This window comes from Mirounga angustirostris, unplaced genomic scaffold, assembly GCF_029215605.1.
Source record: "Mirounga angustirostris isolate CCGP_5_RB_7025 unplaced genomic scaffold, mMirAng1.0.hap1 SCAF_9, whole genome shotgun sequence".
Taxonomy (NCBI): domain Eukaryota; kingdom Metazoa; phylum Chordata; class Mammalia; order Carnivora; family Phocidae; genus Mirounga; species Mirounga angustirostris.
In genome coordinates this window covers 111,347,398-111,370,570 of record NW_026991717.1, presented here as the reverse complement: position 1 = coordinate 111,370,570, position 23,173 = coordinate 111,347,398, and the positions used below count along the sequence as shown (strand labels likewise).

Genomic DNA, 23,173 nt, shown 5'->3' with positions numbered 1-23,173 from the left:
AGTCTGCCAACCCCTGACCTCGTCTGACACGTCTGTATGTGGCTGCAGAAACGGAGGCCCAGAGGGTGACGGGACTTGCCTCTGTCAGGGTGGGCAACACCGCTGAACCTAAAGCCAGGTCTGCTGACTTGCAGAACAGCATTCTTTCTATTCCGACCTTTTATTATTGGAAAACGATTTTTTTTTCTGATCTAAGCTTTAGCAGGAATCATTTTGCCCATGAATCCCCAGATGCAGCCACTTCTGTGAACCCCTGAAAAAAGGAGGTCAAGGTATCTCCAAAGTCAAAGAATAACTCATGAGAGATTTCACGGGTGGACATCGTATTTTCCCACGATGTTTCAGAAACACAGGCTGGGTGCCCCAGAGCATACCAAGGCACATCGCATGATTGGTATGTTCAGAGAATGCCAATGGATGATTCCAAGTTTGCCCATGATGGTGGGGAAATACTCCTAGGGCCGGCTGGCACCTCAGGGCGAATTCACGTGCAGAAAATGAAAAGTCATCTGGCCACACCGTGAGGTGGTTTGTGGGAAATGATGGTGCTCGGGCGCCAGGGGATAAGTGGGGAGGTGAGGCTGAGGGCAGAGGGAAGGGACAGCATCGGGGTGAAGTTAATGGGATTGTAAAGGGGAGGAGGCCGGGCACAGGGGACTGGCAGAGTGATGTTTCAGATGCCCTCTCCGGAGCAAAGGGGCTAACGAAGCTGGAACGCTGGGCATGGCCTCTCCTGGGCACCCACGTGTCTGCCTACTCGGGTTCACTGAGAAACTCTGGCCAACCAGCTGACCGAGGCTCACGGTCCAGCTCCGTGCCACTCCAATACTACGCTGGCAGGGCCCGAGGCCAGGGTGGAGGAGGACAGGCTCTGCTGACCAAACACCAACCTCATGTCTGATACTATACATAGACTACCTGAGTTCATCTCTGGACAGCCCCAGGGTGTATTATGACCCTTACCTTACAGCGGTGTAAATGAGAATCCGTGACTTACTTGCCTGCGGTCAGAGAACAGCAGGTGCTCGTGGCGGGGAGGGGATGCAAACCCAGATCAGTCTGCCTCCCCGGTCCTCTCCCCACTATATCCCCTGCCTGGCTCCTAACATACCTTCTAACAGTTAAATCTCCATGTGAAAGAACAGTTGCATGAGGGAACATGTTCCTCACCAGCAGAGGGCTCAAGCAGAGGGGCTCTGTTCAGTCGCAGGGGGCAAGGGTGCTGAGCGCATCAGCCCTTACCTGCTTCTCCAGCTGTGCTTGCAGCTGGCTGATGAGCTCATCTTTGCCCTGCGTGGCTTTCAGCAGTTCTTGGTACTTCCGGTGCAGGCTGCCTGCTGAGTCCACATTCTTCAGATTGGACAGTTTCACCTTCTCCTCCATCACACCCACCTTAAAAGTACCATCGCCATATAGGGTTGGCATGTGTGTGTGAAATGGCCACTAACCTGCCCTGGGACCCTTCCTGATGCCCCAGCCCACGATTCCCAGGCAGGGCCCTCACCCAGAACAGGTGGAGCCAATTAATTCCATGACCATCTATCAAGCCTCATCTGGGCAAACTAAGGACTTGACAAGGAAGAAACGGTCGGGTACTGGGCCATCGCACTCTGGGGGCCCCAACAGGGACAAGCTGGGCAGGACAAACAGCCCAGAGGGAAACTGCTTCAACCTCACTGTGGCACAGATATCTGCTGCTCACTGAATGTCCCTGTGCTTCTCGCTCTGCCCCAGTCCCCTCGTAGCTAGATGGCCATGGACTTCACTCCAGTCAATGGGTCCGAGTGGAGTGCCTCATCATTTCTGGACTGAGGTATTTAAGAGCTCTCTCCCTGCCATGGCAACCAAGGAGGCTGCCTGTTCCAGAGGGTCCAGGCAGAAGATGGAGAGCTCCATCGTGGAAAGCAGAATCCCCAGCTAACCCTCAATGGAGAGGCACCACGACTGAGAACTGAATGGGATAAGCTGCTGAGACCTGTTACCTTAGCATAATTTGGCCTATTTGGACTAATCCAGCCACCTGCTCATGCACTAACCCTTCCCCAAAGACCCCTTTGTGCCCAAAGAGAGCTCCGTGCACCTGAATTAATTTGTTCAGGAGAACTGACATGTGACTGCTGGTTTTCCATGTCCCCATGAGGAGCTGATGGGGGTGATGAGTACGTGCGTGTGTGTCCCTGGGAAGGATCAGGGAAGGCCAACAGCCGTTTCTGCTGCACGGTGCCGCCCATCCCCTGCCCCGGTTACCTGGGTCTCTGCGTTCTCGGCCCTCTGCTCTGCCTCCAGCAGCCTCTGCTCCAGCTCCTGCATCTGCTCAGCCAGAGAGGAAGGACAAATGTAGGTGGGGTGTCCCTACTACGACCATGGCCTCAGGGCAAAGTGAGCAAATTGTGCAGGCGCTCCACACAGGCCAGGCTAAACTGCCAACTCAATGGTGGCTCAAGGGTGTCAGGGCAAAGATTTTCATGGCAACCCTCCCTCATCCCAAATTTAGGGGGCAGGTGAGCCTAGAGCTGCTGTCCTCTCTCCCGTGCGTGGGGTACCTAGGCAGGTAGCAGGGACGTTCTTCATGAGGCAATGCTGCCCTCAGCCCTCGGCCTCCTCAGCACCAGGTCACAGGCAGGGCCCTGCCACTGCTCACCACGTGCCTGGCGTGGAACACGCTCCCACGTGAGCCGCCATGTTAGCAGTAAGAGAATGTTCCTTCCCACCCAAGGACAGCTCACTGGCTGGGGACAAATATTTATCCTTATCACGGACATCTCTAACTCTAAATGGCATTAACAGGCATCACCTTATTTGATTTCTTTAATCTTAAACAGAGAGGCTCAGGACACATTAGTACTATATAACGCGTCCCTCTTAGGCACCAGACCTGACTGGGCCAATCAGGTTCTCTGTCCCCAGGAATCTGACATCTGGGATCGAGAGACCAGAGACAAGAACCAGGGGGCTGCATGGGAGATCGTGCATAAACTTCACCAAGTCATGGTTGTTAGGTCATTCTTCCAGTTCCATGAGCTGGCCCAGGATCCTCCAAATTAATTCCATTTGCTTAAGCTAGCCAGAGTTGGAGTTTTGGCCCACCTCAGAAACATCTCTAATACAGTTGCTGGGAGCATTTACATTTTTTAAATAAGATTTATTTATTTTGAGAGAAAGAGAGAGGGATCACGAGCAGGATAGGAAGAGAGAGAAGCTCAAACACACTCCTCGCTCAGCACAGAGCCTAATGTGGGGCTCCATCTCCCGACCCTGAGTTCATGACCTGAGCCGAAACCAAGAGTTGTATGCTTAACCAATGCACCACCCAGGCACCCCGGAAGCATTTAATTTTTTAAAGAATACAATGAGGGGGATCTGGCTGGTTCAGTCAGGACAGCATCTGACTCTTGATCGTGGGGTCATGAGTTTGAGCCCCATGCTGGGTATAAAGGTTACTTAAAAAATAAAATAAATAAAAATACAGTGAAATATTGAATAGGAAGACTTTGGATTCCTGACAAGTTTCCCTAGATTATCCTTCAGCTGGACCATTCAGATCCAACATCTGCTCTGTAGCTCAGAAGACATGGGATTTCCATAGGAAATGATCACTCATATTCATAACCTTCTGTAACAACTGTCTGATATTTTCAAACTCTTTTGATAGAGAAACTTGTCTTCCTATTTTATGGATGGAGAAACCAAGGTAGAATGAAGAAGAGAATTGTATTTAAGTCCTACTGCCCAGCTGGGCATTTCTACGTGGGCAAAGAGCAGTCAGTGACACTGCTCAGGGCCGGAAATCACTCTGTTATTGACAACACAGTGAGCATTTTTTCCCCTCGAGATTTTACTACTAGAAGTCCCTTTAAAGTATACTATCCGGGGCACCTGGGTGGCTCAGTCATTAAGCGTCTGCCTTCAGCTCAGGTCGTGATCCCAGGGTCCTGGGATCGAGCCCTGCATCAGGCTCCCTGCTCGGTGGGAAGCCTGCTTCTCCCTCTCCCACTCCCCCTGCTTGTGTTCCCTCTCTCGCTGTGTCTCTCTGTGTCAAATGAATAAATAAAAATCTTTAAAAAAAAGTAATAAAGTACACTATCCAACAATGTCCACAATAGTCAAACTATGGAAAGAGCCCAGATGTCCATTGACAGATGAATGGATAAAGAAGGTATGGTACACACACACACACACACACACACACACACACACACACCTGCAGCCATCAAAAAATGAAATCTTGCCATTTGCAACGACGTGGATAGAACTACATGGTATTATGCTACGTGAAATGTCAATCAGAGAAAGACAGTTATCATATGATCTCACTCATATGTGGAATTTAAGAAACAAGGCAGAGGATCATAGGGGAAGAGAGGAAAAATAAAACAAGATGAAATCAGAAAGGGAGACAAACATAAGAGACTCTTAATCTCAGGAAACAAGCTGAGGGTTGCTGGAGTGGAGAGGGTAGAGGGATGGGGTAACTGGGTGACGGACACTGGGGAGGGTATGTGTTGTAATAAGCACTGGGTATTACGTAAGACTGATGAATCACAGACCTCTACCTCTGAAACTAATAATACATTATATGCTAATTTAAAAAAATAATAAAGTACACTCTCACTAAAGCAAATGGAACAGAAGGCACCTTCCAGAGTCTGGGGTCTCCTCCCAGCCTGGGCTGGCAGCCGCTGGGTCCCCGTATTGCTGCCGACCCTCTAGCTGTTCTTACCTGCCCAGCAGGGACACTAAAAACTCAAAGCATTTTGTATTCGCCTTTATGCTGGAATATTTTTTTTTCCTCTAAAACTAATTCCTGAACACTGAAAACATTTCAAACATCTGGAACGTTTTTGAGAAGAGTCTAATGACCACGTATCCATCACTATTGTCCAACATTTACCAACATCCTGCCATCCTTGTTTGAAAAGAATATTTTTAACACCATCTTCCCGTTTTCATGAATGCATGTTTTCTCCACTGCCCCGGGAGTACTCCAGGTGTGTCTGCGCTGGAATGTCATTTTTAGAGTTTTCGAACTTCACTTAATGCCAGGATCAATACTTTTCACGATGGCAGACTGTTCTTTGCACTTGCATACAGGGCCACCCCTCATCTGGGTTCTATTTCTCCTCTCAGCAGGTTCCCTAGGGCCGTGTCCTCAGCTGTCCTTTTAGTCCGTGGGCCTGGGGTGATGCGCCGGCCAAGGAGGTGCTGGGTTCAGGCAGGTGGCTCTGAGGCGGATCCACTTTCACCAGCTGTGACCGGCACACGAGACTCATAAATCAGGGGCCCTGGCACTGGCCGCAAGCGACCTGATGACGTGCGTTTGGCGCCAACCTGGTGCTTAATCCCCAAGTGCACAGCTCCTTGTTACGCTCATGACGCTGTGAAATGGCAGCCCCAGGGCAGCAGCTGCAGTGGGCCCTCCAGGGCGCTCCCGGCACAGTCCCGTGAGCAGAGCGGTGGCCTGAGCCGAGCGCTGCACCTGCTGGGGCTCAGCCATCCTTAGAAAAGGGGGCTCCGCATTCCTACCACTGCTCTGGTACAGGGAAGCACTAAGGCTTGAGCCTGACTGGCTTTGCCACTGTGTGGCTTTAGGTAGGTTCTTTAACTGCTGTGCCTCAGTTTCCTTACCAGGAAAAAAAGATAATGAGTCTCCACTGCCTAGGGTTGCCAGGAAGATTCACACGAGGTGCCTCTCGTAGAGCTCAGGTACACAACGCAGCCCTTACGGAGAAGCTGACAGTAAGTTCCTTGCTGGTTTTCATAGAGATGACACGGAGGACCAGGGAGACCAGTTTGCCTGGGACAGTCTGGTGTTCCCCTGTTGTCCCACAATAATTACTAACCGAGCCTTCTTTTCTCCCTCCAGAGTGTCCTGGGTTAGATGATAAATTACACAGCTGTCCCACTTACGATCCACCTGGAGCAAGAATGGCCTCAAGCCTGAGGCTGTCAGCTCTCGCCTGCAGAGCGTCTTGTACGACCCACCGTGCTGGGGGCATTCAGCTGACACAGACAGAACTAAACAAGGCCATTGGCTGCGTGTCCAGCACTGGCTTAAGCACTCGACGCGTGTCGACTCATTTAATCTTCATCCCAATGGGAAGGAGCTCGTCCTATTAGTGCTGCTGTGTGTAGGGGTTGGGCAGCGTCGCTGACAGGCCCCGTGGCTAAGAGGCAGAACGAGGGTTCCCCCTCAGGAGGGCTGCCTCCAGAGTCTACTGCACTGTTAGCCGCCGTGCCTCTCACATCTAAATCCCGCGTGTCACGTAAAAACTGAGATTCCACACACAATCCCTGGCTCCCAGCTTCCCTTGAAAACTCAGAAGATCTGGACATGCTAGGGTTCCACTTTCTCACGGCAATAACTGGCTTCCTCCTCTTGCTCCAGCATGTTCCCTTGAAGCCTTTCCAGAACCCACCTGTCTCACTTACGTAAGTTACCTGCAAGCGTCTGAGTAGCAACCCCCCGTTTTAGCTATTACATGGTTCTAACTCGGTTATTAAAGACGATGGCTTTCGACTTTTTCTTTTTTTACTGGATCTTTTGTTTAATTCAAATCCTATGTTTAGTCCCAAATATTTAAAATACAGCACCGTGGGGCTGCCCTGGTGTCTGACTACAGAAAAGGCAGGAGAGAAAGGGCTCCGAGTCTTCTCTGTGGGTTCCCCTGCTCCTCTGGGGCACATTGGGCTTAAGATGTCCACTAGAAGAACAGCTGAATGAGGCTGAGGCAAGGCCGTGGACAGAGTCTGTGCCTGTAGATCTCACTGTCAGGGGTGTAAGGCCCCACATGGAGCTTACTTGAGGCAGATTCCTGGGCTTTGCCCACAGAGGGTTTTAATTAGCAAGCCTGAGGCACGGACCCAGGAATGTGCTTGGAAAGAAAAATCTCAGGTGATCCCGATGTGGGAGGCCCACAGCCACTCTCTGAAAAACACTAGCCTGGCCACAGGATGCAAAGCATAGCAAAGCTTCTGGGATACATTGTGGGGCCAAACCCGTATCAGCACAGAGCTTCTCGAATGGCTTCACAGGGTTACAGAGCTCTTTCAATACTAAGGTTCCAGAAAAATACTACAGTGGACCCTATTAAAAATAGGTAGCTAGGAGAATAAAAAGCCTCTCTCTCTCTCCCTCCCTCTACACACACACACACACACAGGATCATACACAGTGAATAAAAGTTCTAGAAGGTATCTGTTCCCAAAGCAAATTGGATCTGTCAGCGAAGGCCAATTCCGTGATGACTGTATGCAGACTTCAACATATTTCCAACTAGTCCTGACAGCCCTAGTACTCTCCTTTCCCAGTACCTGGCCTTTTCGTAAATTCTAAGGTATGTAAGGATATGTTTTTCTGGCCTCTGTGTTCTATCCATACGTTGAGAAGCTGGTGCCTACAGAGAACCACCGCCTCTGTACAATCCATGGTCGGAGGGGGGAGAAGCGACAGTCATTGTTCTTTTAAGGGGCCTGAACTGAACCATTTATATGTTCAAAAAAAAAAGTCTTGAACTACACATTTTTGGTATATAAATGTAAAACTGAGTTATTGCATTTCAAAATCTTGGTCTGTAGAACTAGTAAGAAATTCCAGAAACAAGGAAGTGCACACAATCCTACTGGAATGGGTCTTGGGAAAAAGCTGCTTCGGTGAAAAATATTCAAGCTAAAAAATGAGGGATGTTTCATTACATTACTTCTTCTTTTCAATAAATCCACTCAAATCCCTTCTGGAAGCAGATGGAGAGTAAATAAATAAAATTAGTTCTAATACTGATGCCATGTATTCGTCATGGTCATTCCTACTGTGGAGAGCTCATCTGTGGACGGTTACTACACTCCCACTTTCCTGACGGGTAACTGAAGCACAAGTTTAGCAAGAAGGAAAAAAAATCCAAGGGACTTTCATACCACCTATAGAGCCTCCTAGAACAGTATCAAGTTTTGAATTGATCTGAACAGCCTTTGTGACTTCTTCAGCACAGCAAGGAAGAGAGCCGGCTGGGGGAGCGGGTGGGGGTTGGGGGAGGGGGGCGGACGGCTCCCAGGAAGCAGAGCAAGGTGTGAACTCTACGGCATCAGCCATTCCCTCGACTCCTGTCCTGGACAGAAAGTGCACCCACAATTCACCTGGCTGCGCGGTCTGGGTGTCCATGGCGACGGGCACACCAGGCCTGGTGAGGTGAACCAGCAGAAAAAGGTCTAATACTGTTTCCCCTCCCCTCCCCCCCCTCCCCCTTAGGCGAGGGATTATGTGGTAACCTTGACATCTTTTCTTTCAGAAAAATTTGCTTTTTAGCACAGATCATTCCGTGCCCAGAATGGCAGTTCTGCAAGAGGGAGGTGGATAGGAGCAGGCTGTGGGGTGCGGAAGGAGGAAGGGCACGTTTCCAAGCCTTCACAGCCCGTGGGTAGTATCTGATCCCAGGAAGGGCCGATCCCCTGGGAAGCACCCAGGCTTGGCCTGCCCTGCATCACAGCCAGCAGTGAGTGAGCGGCCATCAGTCATCCGGGCAGTGCAATCCGCACGGGTCGGCGGCCGAGCGACAGGGCTGCTCAGAGGGACCCAGCTGACCTGGCTCACCCCGTGTAGGAGGGTACTGGTGATGATTAACTAGTAAGCTCTAGGAGCAGCAACAGAGACAGGACCTGGGCTTGGCCCCAGCACGAGCTCTCCTGAGAAACCTGAGTCATCTCTTCCCGTGATCTGAAACTTACCTTGATGTACTGGGGAAAATCTCTAAGTGAACTGTTGAACCTGTCCTGTGGGTTTGGGGATGATTGCAGGTGACAGGAGCAGCCCTGACATTGAGCAACATGGTGTTTATGGCTTTTAAAGTTTCCTGCCAAGAGCTCTGTGTTGGGCTAATGTCCTGGTACTCTTCCTTAATTCTTCCAGCCTGTGAGTCCTAGTCAAGATTTTATTCTCTACCCTCTTCCCTTTGCACCCCAGTCTCTTCTGCCCTATGTCTACATGCTTCCCCCCCTTTTTTTTTTTGCTTCCCCTTTCTTTACCCAAGTCACACTCTGAGCACCCAACCTTTTTATGGGAGGGCATTCCAGCTACATGACAATCAAAGGCAGTCTGGAAGAGAAGATGGGGCCGATCCTACAAAAATTCAACCTACTGAGACCCAAGGGGCTGTGGAGAGAGAAGGTGTGTTTATTGATGTGTTTAAGGACACTGGGAAATAGGGGAGGAAGGCACTTGAAGACATTTTTTATTATGAAATATTTCAGAAAACACCTAGAGAATAATATTTTAAAACATGTATCCACCAGTCAGCTTTACCAAATCTTAATTTCTGTCCTCTCTGCTTCCAACATCTTCTAAGAAATGGGCCACTACAGAGAGGTGAAGGCCCCAGTCTACTCCACAATTTCACTTCTAGCATCTACCCCACACTTGGTTGTGTTTACATTTTACCTCATTTGCCTACACCCCTAATCGATAGATAGACTGTCCTGTAGGTTTTAAACTTTATATAAACCATACTGTTCTCTATATGTCCTCCTGATATTTTTTGTTCAGCGCTGGTGTTTGAGATTTTTTTTTTTAAGATTTTTTTTTTTAAGGTTTTTTTTTTTGAGAGAGAGAGAATGACAGAGAGAGCACAAGATGGGGGAGGGTCAGAGGGAGAAGCAGACTCCCTGCCCAGCAGGGAGCCCGATGCGGGACTCGATCCCTGGACTCCAGGATCATGACCTGAGCCAAAGGCAGTCGCTTAACCAACTGAGCCACCCAGGCGCCCATGGTTTTTGAGATTTATACATGTAGCTCACCTGATTCATTTTTACCTGCAATGTAGTATTCCACTGTACAAATATATTCAGCATGTTTATCCACTTCCCTGTTGATAAACATTTAGGATGTTTCTAATTTTTCATATAGCAATGCTACATTCTTGTATGTGACAAGACATTCTTATGTATGTCTCCTGTGACTGATACATTTGGATCTATTTCTACCATTGCATTTTGTGCCTTCTATTTATTCCTTTTTTTTTTTTTTTTTAATATTCTTGTTTTTCTTCCTGGTCTAGATTTCATAGATTTTATTCCATTTCCCTACTCTACTGATCTGAAAGTTACATACTCTGTTTCTGTTTATTATCATTATTCTAGACTTAGATTCCAGGCTTAAGACTGCTACTTGTTCCCCAGTATCTGTTCTCTCCTTCTCTCTCACACAAATCAAAGCCTCCAACTTTTAACTGAGCACATCGTTATCCAGAATAAAGACCACACTTTCCAATCTTCCCTGCAGCTGGGAACAACCGTGAGAATAAGTTTTGGTCAATGGAATGTGAGAAGAAGCAATGAATGGAACCCCTGGGTCACACAGGTAAAGGGAAGGGTGGAATGTGGCCATTACGGGAACCCTCTTCAACCATGCAGCTGACATCACCCTAGGACTACACACCCCTTATGTCTGAGAGGTTACATGAGAAGGAAATAAACAACTGCCAGTTTTAAGCCATTGTGTTTTTGGGTTCTTTCTTATGGCAGCCAAACTATAATCTAGCTCATACGGTCAGCACAGATTTTTAAGAAATGTATACTGCCTAGATTCATTCTGCTTCACAAATGTGAGGCTTCACAACTTTCATTAAGTTTGGGAATTTTTAAACCATTGTCTCTCTGAGTAATGTCTCTCCTTCATCCTGTCCTCCACTTCTGGGACCTTATAGGATCTTGTCATCCTAGTGTCCATGTCTCAGACTCTGGGCCTTTCTCTCTCTGTGCTGTATCGGGGACGGTTTCCCCAGGCCCATCTTTCCATCTTTCCACTCATTAAGCTCATCTCGATGGTGCCTCATCCGATGTTTAATCTATCTGTTGAACATTTAATTTCAATGAAGACATATTTTGCTTCTAGCAGTTCTATTTGGTTCTTTTTCCAGTCTACCCGATCTTTTTGAATTGTGTCTTATTCTTGTCTCACATGTTCAATTACTTCATTACATCTTCAATAATTTTGAACTCATTTATTTTACGGTGTCTTGCCAACAGTTCTTTTTTCGAAGTTCTTGTGGGATCTAGTTGTGTATGTGGACTCTAACTCAGGACAGATCATTCTCTCAAGCATTTAGTCGTTTTGGATCATATATTCATCTTTACTATGGGTTTACTATGGGATAATGTGAGGATTCCATGTGATCTGGGTTGAGATCTTATTTCTCCAGAGAGGTTCTCTGTCTATTCCTACAAGGTCTCTGAGAGGTATCACTGGCCCAGAACTTAGGGTTCCCGATCCACACAAATAGTATAAATTCTAATGCTATACCAATACCATCATCAGACTCTCAGAGAGTACTTTTCTTGGCTTTCTTTTATTTTTTCTGCCCAGAGCCTTGGCTAAGCATGAGAAGCTGTTCTGTCATCTCCCTGTGTTGGTAGATGATTTTCTTTTCCTTGTCTACCTTTTTATTTACGGTAAAGTACTTTGATAGTCCTGACAGGAAAGTTTCAGTTTCAGCTCCAGCTTCCAACAGGCCAGACCTCATCTCTGTCTCCACAGATTAAACCTCAAACCTCTCATCACTACAGGGAGGCCAGTCACACAGCCTGTCCCACTGAGATGCTTGAGTTGAGTACCACTTAGGTTTTTCCTCTTCGTTTTGCCCCCTGAGGACTCCTCCTGTTTTCTTCAGTGCATGGCTCTGCACTGAGAAGGATATTTTAAATATTTATTCCAGTATTTCTAGGTGTTTCATAGAGGTCTTTTTTTAAAAGGTTATTTTGTGGTTCTGATCACTAGGAACAGAAGTTTCTTTCCTCTGAGATGTGTTTTAAACCAGCTGGGAGACCCTTACTTATCCTTTCCTTCCTTCCCACACCTCCCCCAGTAACATATCCTAAGGCAAGGTTCTCAAACTTTACAGTGTACAAAACTAATTTCTGGGAGCCTGTTAAATCTGCAGATTATGAGCTGCACCCCCAGGAGACTTGGACCAGGAGGACTGGGGTGGGGCCCAGAAATGTACATGCTTAATAAGCACTCCAGGTTTCTGGCATGGGTGGCCCCAGGACCACCCTTTGAGAACCACTATCTAAGACTGCTTTCCTTTTCCTAAGGTGGCCGAATTCTACCCTTTCTCTTAGTACCTGAACCACAACCACAGGAACCTGCCGGTCTCTGTTTTACGAAGCCTGAACTAGGAGACAGCAATGCCAACAGACCCAAAGTTGGCATTCAGGCTGGTCCAGGGCCTGAACTCGGCAGTGGAAGTGAGGAGGTAATACCAATAACTTGTCTTCCTAGACTCCAGGTTGTGGGGCTATCAATAAAACAGGCCATTTCCTCAGGCTTTACTAACCAGACTTTGACATTACTTGGAGAGGAGTGGACTGAATTTTACTTTTGTCCTATGAAAGAAGGGTTGGGTAAGCAGATGGATGATGCAAACAAAACTAGAAAGAAAAGAGTTGATTCAACTGAGATACATATATAGTATAGGTCTCTACTCTCCAGGTAGGTTAAGCTCCAAAAATGCTTCTGAAAGTCAGCTGTTTGGAATGCATCTTCCCAGAGAAACATTACAAATGGTGGTCAGTTTCGCAGACCAGCCCATCCAAGCCTATAAAGATAATAATCATTCCCATATTCCATGCCAGAACCTTTATATATGTGACCTGACATAATTCTCAAAATAACTGAAAAGCAGACATTTGTGTACCTGCCTTAGAGGTGAGGGGACTCACCAGGTAACACAGCCAGTAAGTGGCAGAGCTAGTTGGCCCCAAAACCTGTGTCCTTAACATCAGGAAACCAGGCTGCCTTCCATAGGCTCCTATACTTAATAGACGGTGACAGCAGGATGGGAATTTCCCCTCTTCTCCCCTAAAACATCTTCCTTCCCCACACTAAAAAAAGAAATATTAAGGGAATAAGAGCTACAGTTGACCCAAGAGGTAACAGAGGACCAAGAAGATTTCTATCATTTCTCTGGAGCAGGAAAGAATGCAAGATGACAGCTTAGTAAGCTGTTTTGATTTTGGACTTAAAAATAAAAAAAGTACCCTGGGTTTCATTTTGCATGTGTGGAAAGTATCTTATTAAAAGTTCACCTTCCTGCAATGAGTAGCAAATAAGCCCTAGGGATCTAATACACAGTATGGTGAATATAGACAATAACGCTGCATTATAATCATCAAACTTGCTAGGAAACTGGAACTTCATTATTACAACCACTAAAAAGAAATGACAATTACGTAATGGGATAGAAGTGCTAATTACTACTACAAAGGCAACTATATTATAATATATAAATGCATCAAATTAATGTGTGCTATACCTTAAATTATATAATTTTATAGGTCAAATATACTTGGATTAATTTTTTTTTGGAAAAAAAAAAAGCAGCAGCAGAAAGTTCACCTTCCCTAACTCTCCCTCTCTCACTCTGGCCCTGTCTGACGTTGACCTCTGCAGGGAGGTTGGTTAGCTCCCCAAGACCTACCTTGTCGGCCAGCAGCTCCCTGATCTTGCTGGCCTGCAGGCGGAACCGGAAGAGCTGGGTTTCCAGGGCCAGGCAGCGCTTCTGCCAGTCCACGCCGGCATGGGTCTCCACCTTGAGTTCCGCCATGATGGAGTCAACTTCTGGCTATTCCAGGGATGCCTGGGAAGCGGCCCACAGGGAGAGGAGAAGAGCAGTAAGTGTGTGAGGAGGAGGGCGGAGAAAATAGGGCTGGGGAGGTGAGTGAGTCATTGCCACGGCCACTTTTCTTGGCTCAGTGCGTCCCATTCCATCGTAAGCTAGCTGAGCAAACTCAGGGAATCACAAAATCTGAGAAACTGTAAGGAGAACCTAGTCTCATTTTTTTTAAAAAAGATTTTATTTATTTATTTGTCAGAGAGAGAGAAACAGAGAGTGAGCACAAGCAGGGAGGGCGGCAGGCAGAGGGAGAAGCAGACTCCCCGCTGAGCAGGGAGCCCGATGTGGGACTTGATCCCAACACCTTGGGATCATGACTTGACCTGAAGGCAGACGCTTAACCGACTGAGCCACGCAGGCATCCCCCTAGTCTCATTTTTATAGCAGTAGAAAGTAGGGCCTCATTTGTTTTTCATTCAATTATCCATTTAACAAATATGTATCCATTCAATAAACATTTATATGCCAGACGCTGTTCTAGGCACTGGAGATGCAAAGGTAAATAAAAGAGATCCCTTGATCTTTGAGTTTTCCAAGGAACTCTTAGGAAAGTCTAATTGCAAAATTACCATGTACTCCCAATTGCTAATCAATATGCAGATAAATGGGAGCAGGGAAATGGGGTAGGCTATGGGGCAGGGATAAGGGGGGGATGATGGATGTTTAGGGGAGGCTTAAAGTGAGTGACAGATTCATTTGAGATCACATAGGTAACTGGAGGCAGAACCGTGGTTTCCCGTTTAGTACTGATTCTACTACACCTATATAGATTTTATTTATTTAGTAATCCATCCATCCATCCATCCTTCCTTCCTTCCTTCCTTCCTTACCTTCTTTCCTTCTCCTTCCCTTTCAAGTAGGCTCCATGCCCAATGTGGGGCTTGAACTTGAGACCCTGAGATCAATAGTCACATGCTCCACCGATTGAGCCAGCCAGGTGCCCCCACTTATATAGATTTTTGATGAGAAAAAATGGAATGAAAATGTGATGCTTTGATTTTCCTTGGCAATTTTCTATTTAGTTGGGATTCTGTCAGTTGTCATCGAATCATCCTCTTTTGGAACAGATTCTCGCTCTAATTTTTAAAATGCAAACAAAACGTTGGTAGACATTCTGCTGTAGCGTCTGGAGAATGCCACACGTCTCTGGGAAACAATCACACAAATTCAGAACAAATCAAGTAGACACCTATAATATGCCCGGTCAGGGAAATGGACCCAGATGTCTCCTGGACAAATTTTAGAGAAGACAAACTAGGTTGGGGATGAGAAAATGCAGAAACAAAGAGAGGACACAGCAGAGTGAACACAGAGGAGAGATGGGCTGGAAGACACATCCGTCACCAGGACTTTAAATGCTCCCTAACCCCCTGCTAACAATAATGACACTTGGCAACAAACATAAATTTGGTCTGTCCCAAACCATAACATATAATTACTCTAGTATTAGGTGATTTATAAGGAATGACTTTTAATTGTTTAGGTTAATAATATTTTTACAAAGTGATCGGTCAGAGATACATATGACTTACAGGTGAAATGACAGAACGTCTGGAATATATGCTTTAAAACACTTCATGGTGGGTACCTGGGTGGCTCAGTCGTTAAGCGTCTGCCTTCAGCTCAGGTCATGGTCCCAGGGTCCTGGGATCAAGTCCCACATCGGGCTCCCTGCTCGGCAGGAAGCCTGCTTCTCCCTCTCCCGCTCCCCCTGCTTGTGTTCCTGCTCTCGCTCTCTCTCTCTGTCAAATAAATAAATAAAATCTTTAAAAAAAAAACAAAACACTTCATGGTAGGGAGCTAGCAGTGGTGTGGGGAGGAGATACATGAAGTAAGATTTATCAAATTGCTGATAAGTTTTAAAGTTAGGTGATGGGCACCTGGGGGTTCTTTATACTGGTTTCTCTACTTGAATAAATGCCTAGAATTTTCTGAAATAAAAATTTTTTTTTTAATCCTTTTCTCTTCTTCAGGAGCCACATGGCCTCAGAAAACCCAGCCACCTCCTGCACTGCTGCCGATGCTACCGTGGTGACCAGTGAGCCTGTCCTCCGTAGGCTAACCACCTCACATCTCACTTCTATAAGCATCTTTCTACTATACCACAAATAGCTATCATTTATTGGGTTCTTACTGTATGCCAGGCATGTGTGGCCTCTTTAATCCTCATGACAATACATAAGACAAGGTGCAGGCATTGTCCCTACTCTCGCACGACGACACCGAGGAACTGAGAGACTACACAGAGAGTTCTAGAGCTAGTAAGTAATGGGGCTGGGATTCTTGTTCCAAAGTCCCTGCTCTGAGCGACTGTGCTCTTTACCCATCCAGAAAATGGAAAGAATTCTGATTTTACAAAGAGTGAGCAGGATTGTTAAGAATACGAGAAATAGGGGCACCTGGGTGGCTCAGTCGGTTAAGCGGCTGCCTTCAGCTCGGGTCATGATCCCAGGGTCCTGGAATCGAGCCCCACGTCGGGCTCCCTGCTCGGTGGAGAGTCTGCTTCTCCCTCTCCCTCTGCCTGCCTCTCTGCCTACTTGTGCTCTCTCTCTATCTCTCTGTCAAATAAATAAATAAAATCTTTAAAAAAAAAAGAATACGAGAAATATTTTACGGGATCTTTCAGGATCCTTGGCACTAAGGTGAACCTATATTCAAGATCTTCCAGGGCATCCTGGTCTCAAACATTCCGATACCATAACCTCCGTAAGCACAGACATTTATCATGTGTCCTGACTTTTCATTTAAAAAACAGGGTCAGTAGACTTATAGAGAAAGCCCCACCATAAAACACTGACGGATCTGGTGTCTAAGTCTTCGGGTTCTGGGCAGCTCAGAACTCTGGACATGTGACCTCAGCCCTGCTCTCCCGGGACTGTCATCCTGAACAATCCGGACATTGTGACCTCCCAGCAATCCCCACCTCAAAAGACTGGGACCGACTGGAACGGGCAGGAAGACAAAAGACAAAAACAAAACATGACCTTCTCTGAGCTAAGATCACAGCTGAAAAGACAAAACAGAACCTTGTGGGGCCTCCAGAGAAGGCCGGGAGGCTTCATCGTGTTTGATTTGCTTTGTCTTTTAAAGGAATTTTGCTTTTCCTCGTAGGGTAAAAAAAAAAAAAAGTGGCAGATCTGAAAGTAGGACCTGGAAGTCTTGCAACCTAGCTCAGGGCTGAGAATTAGCGGTAAAAACACCCAAGCAAAACCAAGGGGCAGAGGAAACTTAATCCTGTGTGGCATTAAAAGAGTTTGGTGAATATTTTTTTAAATTTTTTATTGTTATGTTAATCACCATACATTACATCATTAGTTTTTGATGTAGTGTTCCATGATTCATTGTTTGTGCATAACACCCAGTGCTCCATGCAGAACGTGCCCTCCTTAATACCCATCACCAGAAAAGTTTGGTGAATATTAATTCCCTCTTATTGATTGTCAAAGCTGCAGCTCCGATTCCATGAGGACAGTGGAAAACCAAATCATCAAAATCTCCAGGAGCTTTGGAAATAAAACACATCAGTGGCCTCTGACGAGCCCTGATATCTGAAATTATACCCAGACTGCAGGGAGTCCTTTCCCAATCAAGCGTCTTATGACATCACACTGTTGAACAGATCAAGTGCTCTGCTGAAGCCTCTCCCTTGCCCTGGGAATGTAGTGAGGGGGCTGGACCTGTGCTAGGCTTGTCTCAGCATGTGAGACATGAGAAGAGCTACGGGCATGAGAAAGGGAACTTGAGCAAGGTGCCTGCTGCCAAGCACGTGGCCCAGAGGCTCTTCCGACAGAAGCAGGTGGTTGCCGTAGCAGCTATAAAACATGAGATGTTAAGGCAAAATCCCAGTAAATTGAGCTTCACCTGCTAAGTCACCTCATACTTGTACCTCCCGTAAAGATGTGCAAAGATGAGCAGAAAAGAATTTACAGAATGGTTTTTAACTTTCCAAAGCACCGTGAAGGTGTGATTTCTCCCCTTATCCTCCCCAAATCCCTGAGATGTAGGACAAGTGATATTATTCACAATGAACAGATGAGAAAACCCATCACGTCTGTGACTTGAGACACTGAGCTAAGTAGTATCAGAGCTGGGCCAAGCATCCCGATCTCCCAACATACAGAACATCCTCTCTCCATGCAGATGCCGTGGTGGTGGTAGAGTCTCATGCTACCTGGCTAGCCTAACACAGAACATTAATGGCAAAACAGATGGGGAAATGAGAGAAGGGACAAAAGCCAGTACAACTGTTCATTTTTTTATTCTGGAAAGTTTCAAATACACACAAGAAGTAGGGAGAATAGTACAGTAAGTCCCCATGGGCCCTCCCCCCCAGCTACAAGATCAACTCATGCCACTCTTGTGAAACCCACTTCTCTTGATTCCTACTAGTGCCCAGCATGCTAAACTGCTCAGCAGGTGACAAATGACTGCACGGCCTGAGGCCCTGCTTTGGAACTCCCTAAGTCCTCCGGCATCCTGGACTGACAGCCAAGGAGGGTGATGGAGTATGCCTCAGAGGCAGGGGCTGCGTGCAGGATGGGTGATGTTAGGTGACCTCAGACTCTGGGCCTGTATCAGAGGAAACACAGACTTGACCTGGGATGGCTTTGGCAAGTGTAGGGATCTGACCAGAAATTGACAAGATGCTGAGATTAAATTTAATTCAACCAACTTTTGTGATGTGATTCCTCTGTGCAAGGATGGGGACATAAAGATGAATAAAGATCCCATGGTTTGCAAGGCTCAGGTCTATAGTCTGTATATCCTGGAACTTCCCTGCAAAGAGGACCAGCCAATACAAGACCCTAAAAGGAAGAGGTCAGAGGTCACTGCAGGAGGCTTCCCAAGGTAACAGGAACTCTGTTCTGGGTACAGTTTCCACTGGGCTCTCCCGTGCCACCTCACCATGGTTCACTCCCTGAGTGTAAGGACCTCTTGTGATTTCCACTTGCTAATGATGGGCTACCACCATCTTCTAAAAGTGCTAGACTAGGCTGACCACCTGCCCAACTGTGGGAAAGGAAGAGCTTTGTGCCCCCTTTCTGAGGATGGAGTTGGGGGAAGGGGAGTAGACAGAGGGGCATAGCTCCCCCTGCCCGCACCTTGTCATCTGATCAAGCCAACAATATGTGTTTTACCTTTGGGTGCTGAGCAGCACATTTCACAATGTTGGAAGAGACAGGAAAAGGTGAGTATGTTCCAACCTTCAGGGATCTAAATACCAGAAGGGACTAAGACAATCAGGAATAGGATCCTTTGAGAACAAAACCAGTAAAGAGAAACAGCAGAGTACGGTACTTAAGATCCCCCCTTCTGGCACCAAACAAGCCTGGGTTTGAGGACTGGCTCTGGCATTAATTAATCTTGTGACCTTAAACCATTTGCTTAACCTCTCTGAGCCTCAGCGCCATTTTGAAGTTGAGAGCAATAATATTTGAAAAGGAGGGCAATAATATTAGGTTGAAACACATGAAATTATCAACATTTAACCATTTTTCTGACCTTCAAAAATGGCAATTTCAGGGGCAGCTGGGTGGCTTAGTCAGTTAAGTGTCCGACTCTTGGTTTCAGCTCAGGTCATGATCTCACGGCCTGTAAGACTGAGCCCCGCATCCATCTGGGCTCTGCTCTCATCTGAGAGTCCACTTGAAGATACTTTCCCTCTGCCCCCTCCCCCTACTTGCACAGGCTCCCTCTCTCTCAAATAAATAAATAAATCTTTAAAGAAAAATGGCAAGTTCATAGACCACACTAGGTTGTATTTTTTTTTTTTTTTTTTTTTGAGAATTACAGGAGGTATTACAAAAGCCTGGCACACAGTAAGCACTCAATAATGATAGTTACTGTCAACAATGAAAAGGCAAACTAATTACCAGTGCCTGGGCATACCAGGAGATGTGGCCCACAGATGTGGTCACTACCAGATCCACCTCAGAAAGGGCAGGAGATTTTTAAAAATTATTTTATCTCTTTATTTTTGAATACTGAACAAAAGAGTATGTAGTACAAAGGCTTCTTCCCCCGCTGTACCCCAGCCACAGTTCTCCCCAGAGGCAACTGTGTTATGGGGTTTTACGTCTTTCAGAGATATCCGGTGCAGACACAAGCATTCCCATGTATGTTGCATGCACACACACAAACACAAATGGCGGCCCACCATACACACTGCACTTAACCTGTAACTGAGAGATCGTCCTATACCAGCATACATACCTGACCTATCTTCCCTCCATGCTTTTTAACAACTATACTGTATTCTATTGTGTAGGTATTACATGATTTTATTTAAGAGTCCCTTACTGACAGACATTTGGGTTGTCTGAAACCTTTTGCTAAAACAAACAATGTTGCAACAAATATATATCATTTCACATGCATCGGAGTATATCTGAAGGATAAAGTCCCAGAAATGGAATTGTAGGATTAAGTGATACACATTTTTAAATGGCCAAATAGTCTAAATTGCCTTCCCCAAGACTATTCGAATTCATACTCCAGCCAGCAATCAGTGTCTGTTTGCCCATGGAGGAGGTCAGTTTTGAATTTGACAGAAGGGAGAGAAAGCTCAGCTGGGCTCTCTAGAGAATGCAGGACGGTGGCTCAACAGCCAGCCTGCTGTGAACTCACCCAGATCAGGAGTGAGGGAATCCTCCACACATTAACATCAGCATGTATAAAGCACACTTCAAACCATAAGGAGCCCAGAGCTCCCCACATGGATACATAACCTCATAGAGAGAAGGGAATAGTAAAGAGGAGTGCACCATGGGGGAGCAGAGTAGGAGGTACACGCTTCTTCCCCTGACTTCTGAAGAGGGCAGAGGGGCACCACATTTTCTCAACTCAGCTGCTGGTCTCAATGAGTTTGAGACCACATGGTGTCCCCCGCCATCACCCAGCTCTAAGCAGGTCCCCTCAGCAGCCTGTGGGAGGGAAGGTGGCTAACAGTGGCCCCCGCATTTGGAATTTAGGAGGCTTGGGTTTGAGTTTTGCCTCTTCCACTTTTTAGCTATAGGACTCTGGGTAAATCACAATTTTTCCAGGTCTGTTTCCTCCTTTGTAAAATGGAGGACAATAACATGCAGAAACACTAGAACTGAAGTTCTATAAAGTCTTAAGTGACATTACCATACACAGAGTCTGGCACGGAGAAGACAGTCCAAAAAGCCTGATGAAGGAACCCACGACTTTTCCAAATTGGTAATAAAATGATCTTTCAAGCAGAAATTTTACCTGAAACGAAGGCTGTCCAAAAGAGTTTTATGAGATAGACTCACAGTAAAAGCTTATAGAGATGTCCTGGCAGGGAGAAATCCAACAGGGATTCCACTCCCAAGTGCGGGTCTTCACTGCCTCTGCCACCCCCATTAAGTCTTCCTGGTCCCTGGTGACACAGTCCTCTCTCAGGCTCCCAGGACACAAAGCTCCTGCTTGTCACTCAGTGCCCAACTTGTTTTTCTTTTCTGCTTGGCTGACCTGCCCCTAGAAGCCGAGCCTGACCCAACAGAATCCCTGAAAGAACCACCGCGAAATCACAGAAGAGATTACCTGAGCCAGGCGGGGAGGAGAGCGGGAGCGGGGACAGCGAGCGGGAGCCCAGGCACCGCGGAGTAAAGCCGGCAAGCGCGCCCGAGGGCCCTTCCCGGGGGCAACTGGCTCCAGCCGGTCCCAAACTCTCGCTCCTCCCGAGGAAGGCGACTCCTCGCCGCGCGCTGCGGGTCCCCCGAGCCCGACCGCGGCTGCCAGCGCCCCCAGCGCCAGGTGGGGAGGCACCTGCTCCGGGATCGCCCCGCGGCCGGAGAGACGCCGTCCTCTCCGCCCCGCCAAAGCCCTCGGGGCCGGCGCACACCTCCGAGCCCGTCCCTGCCCGCCGGGCGCGCGCGGCCGCGCAACCTCCCGCCGCCCACCCGGCACCCGGGCGCCCTCCGCGCGCTCCGCCGCTGACCTTGCGTCCTTCTAGCCCGACTCCGCGGCGGCCGCCGGGTCTCCGCTCGGCGGCAGCAGGGGTCGCGAGGGGCAGGGCGGGGCGAGGCGAGGCGAGGCGGGGGCCGCGCGGGGTGCCGGCGGGCTGGCCGCACAAAGCCGAGCCGGGCCTCGCGGCACCCCATTCACCGCCGCGCCGCCCCCCTCCTCCCCGCCGGCTCCTTAAAGGCCGAGCGCCCGCGCGGTTCCTCGGGCGGCTCGGGGAGAGGCACAGGAAATGACCTCAGCAGGCTCCAGCCTCCCACCTCTCCGCACCGCTGGGCTTGTCCCGGGGGCAGGCGGGGAGGGCGGCGGGGTCTCCCGGCCCCCGCCCCGAGCTCTCCGCGGGCGTCCGCACCCGCTGCCGCGAAGGGCGGCCGGGTGCCCCGAGACCCGTCCAGCCCCCGGCGGGCGTGGGACCCTCGCAGAATGGGGCGCAAGACCAGACCTTCCCACCGCCCCCCGAGGAGGGTCCCGCATTTGCTGGCAACCTGTGAGAACTGTAAGGCCGGGATATTTGGAGAAGTCCTTATTTCCAACAGTCTGTCCCACTGCCAGACCAATGCACTGATTTGTAATTTGGGGGGAAAAAAGTCACCACAACCCAGAGGGTAACTTGCTTGCTAATGTATGTATGTATGTATGTATGTGTGTATGCATGAATATGCATTATTTATGAGAAGGGAGCCGGCCAAGGAGCCAGAAGGCCAACGAAAGAGACCGCTTGGGCAGCTTCAGAGGTCTGCTCACCCTTGTTCTTCAAGGACTTGCCGTCCCTCAGCTCACCAGTACAATCCTACACCCAGAGGAGATTGGAACACTCAACTTTTTTTTAAAGATTTTATTTATTTATTTGGTAGAGAAAGCACGAGCGGGCGGGGAGAAGGATCTACCCACACAATAGAAGGTTACACAGCCATTAAGAGTCGTGTTTTTAAAGATTATTTTATTTTATTTATTTTTTAAAGGATTTTATTTATTTATTTGAGAGAGAGCAAGCACAGAGGGAGAGGGAGAAGCAGACTCCCTGCTGCTGAGCAGGGAGCCTGATTAGGGGCCCCATCCCAGGACCCTGGGATCATGACCTGAGCCAAAGGCAGACGCTTAAGCGACTGAGTTACCCAGGCGCCCCTGGAACACTCAACTTTTGGTAAAGAAGATGAATATAGAGAATATTGCAGGGAATGATCCACATTTCAAAAGTGCTTTCTTCCCCAATCCTACAGGCTCTCTGTCCAGGCTGAATGAACAGAGGCAAACACCACCAGGGCCCATTTCTCCAAAGGGGCTTTGGAAGACTCACTCCAGGCCTTGATGAAGGATTCCCCTGGCTCCACCCCAAGTTTGAATTTGAATCTCTGGAGGTGAGGCTGCTAGATTACCCAGTTAACAAGCTCCCCAGACAATTCTCAGGCATAACTTTGAGAGCACAGATACTTTAGAAAGCTGGTCCCAATAGTTCAGGAAGCCAAGGGCAAAAGTTCAACTGGGCCAATGGGACTCCAGGGGCTGAACTTGCAAATGGATTCATAGCTCCTGGGGATTGAGATAGA

General features: G+C 47.8%; 1 protein-coding gene across 4 annotated transcripts in view; it reads right to left on the bottom strand.

The window, feature by feature from the left end:
* PLEKHH1 (pleckstrin homology, MyTH4 and FERM domain containing H1) overlaps nucleotides 1-21,839 on the bottom strand; it is a 54,566-nt gene extending 32,727 nt beyond the window's left edge. For 3 of the 4 annotated variants that reach the window (XM_064571202.1, XM_045901062.3, XM_064571204.1), the window contains exons 1-4: nucleotides 21,604-21,839; nucleotides 13,464-13,622; nucleotides 2,248-2,310; nucleotides 1,243-1,392 (exon numbers count right to left, since the gene is read on the bottom strand). In XM_064571202.1, the coding sequence (XP_064427272.1) occupies nucleotides 1,243-1,392; nucleotides 2,248-2,310; nucleotides 13,464-13,589 (339 nt within the window). In that variant the 5' untranslated portion in view covers nucleotides 13,590-13,622; nucleotides 21,604-21,839. The remainder of the gene's footprint in view (nucleotides 1-1,242; nucleotides 1,393-2,247; nucleotides 2,311-13,463; nucleotides 13,623-21,603) is intronic. The other variant, XM_064571203.1, reaches the window with a different exon arrangement.
* Nucleotides 21,840-23,173: the final 1,334 nt, after the last annotated feature.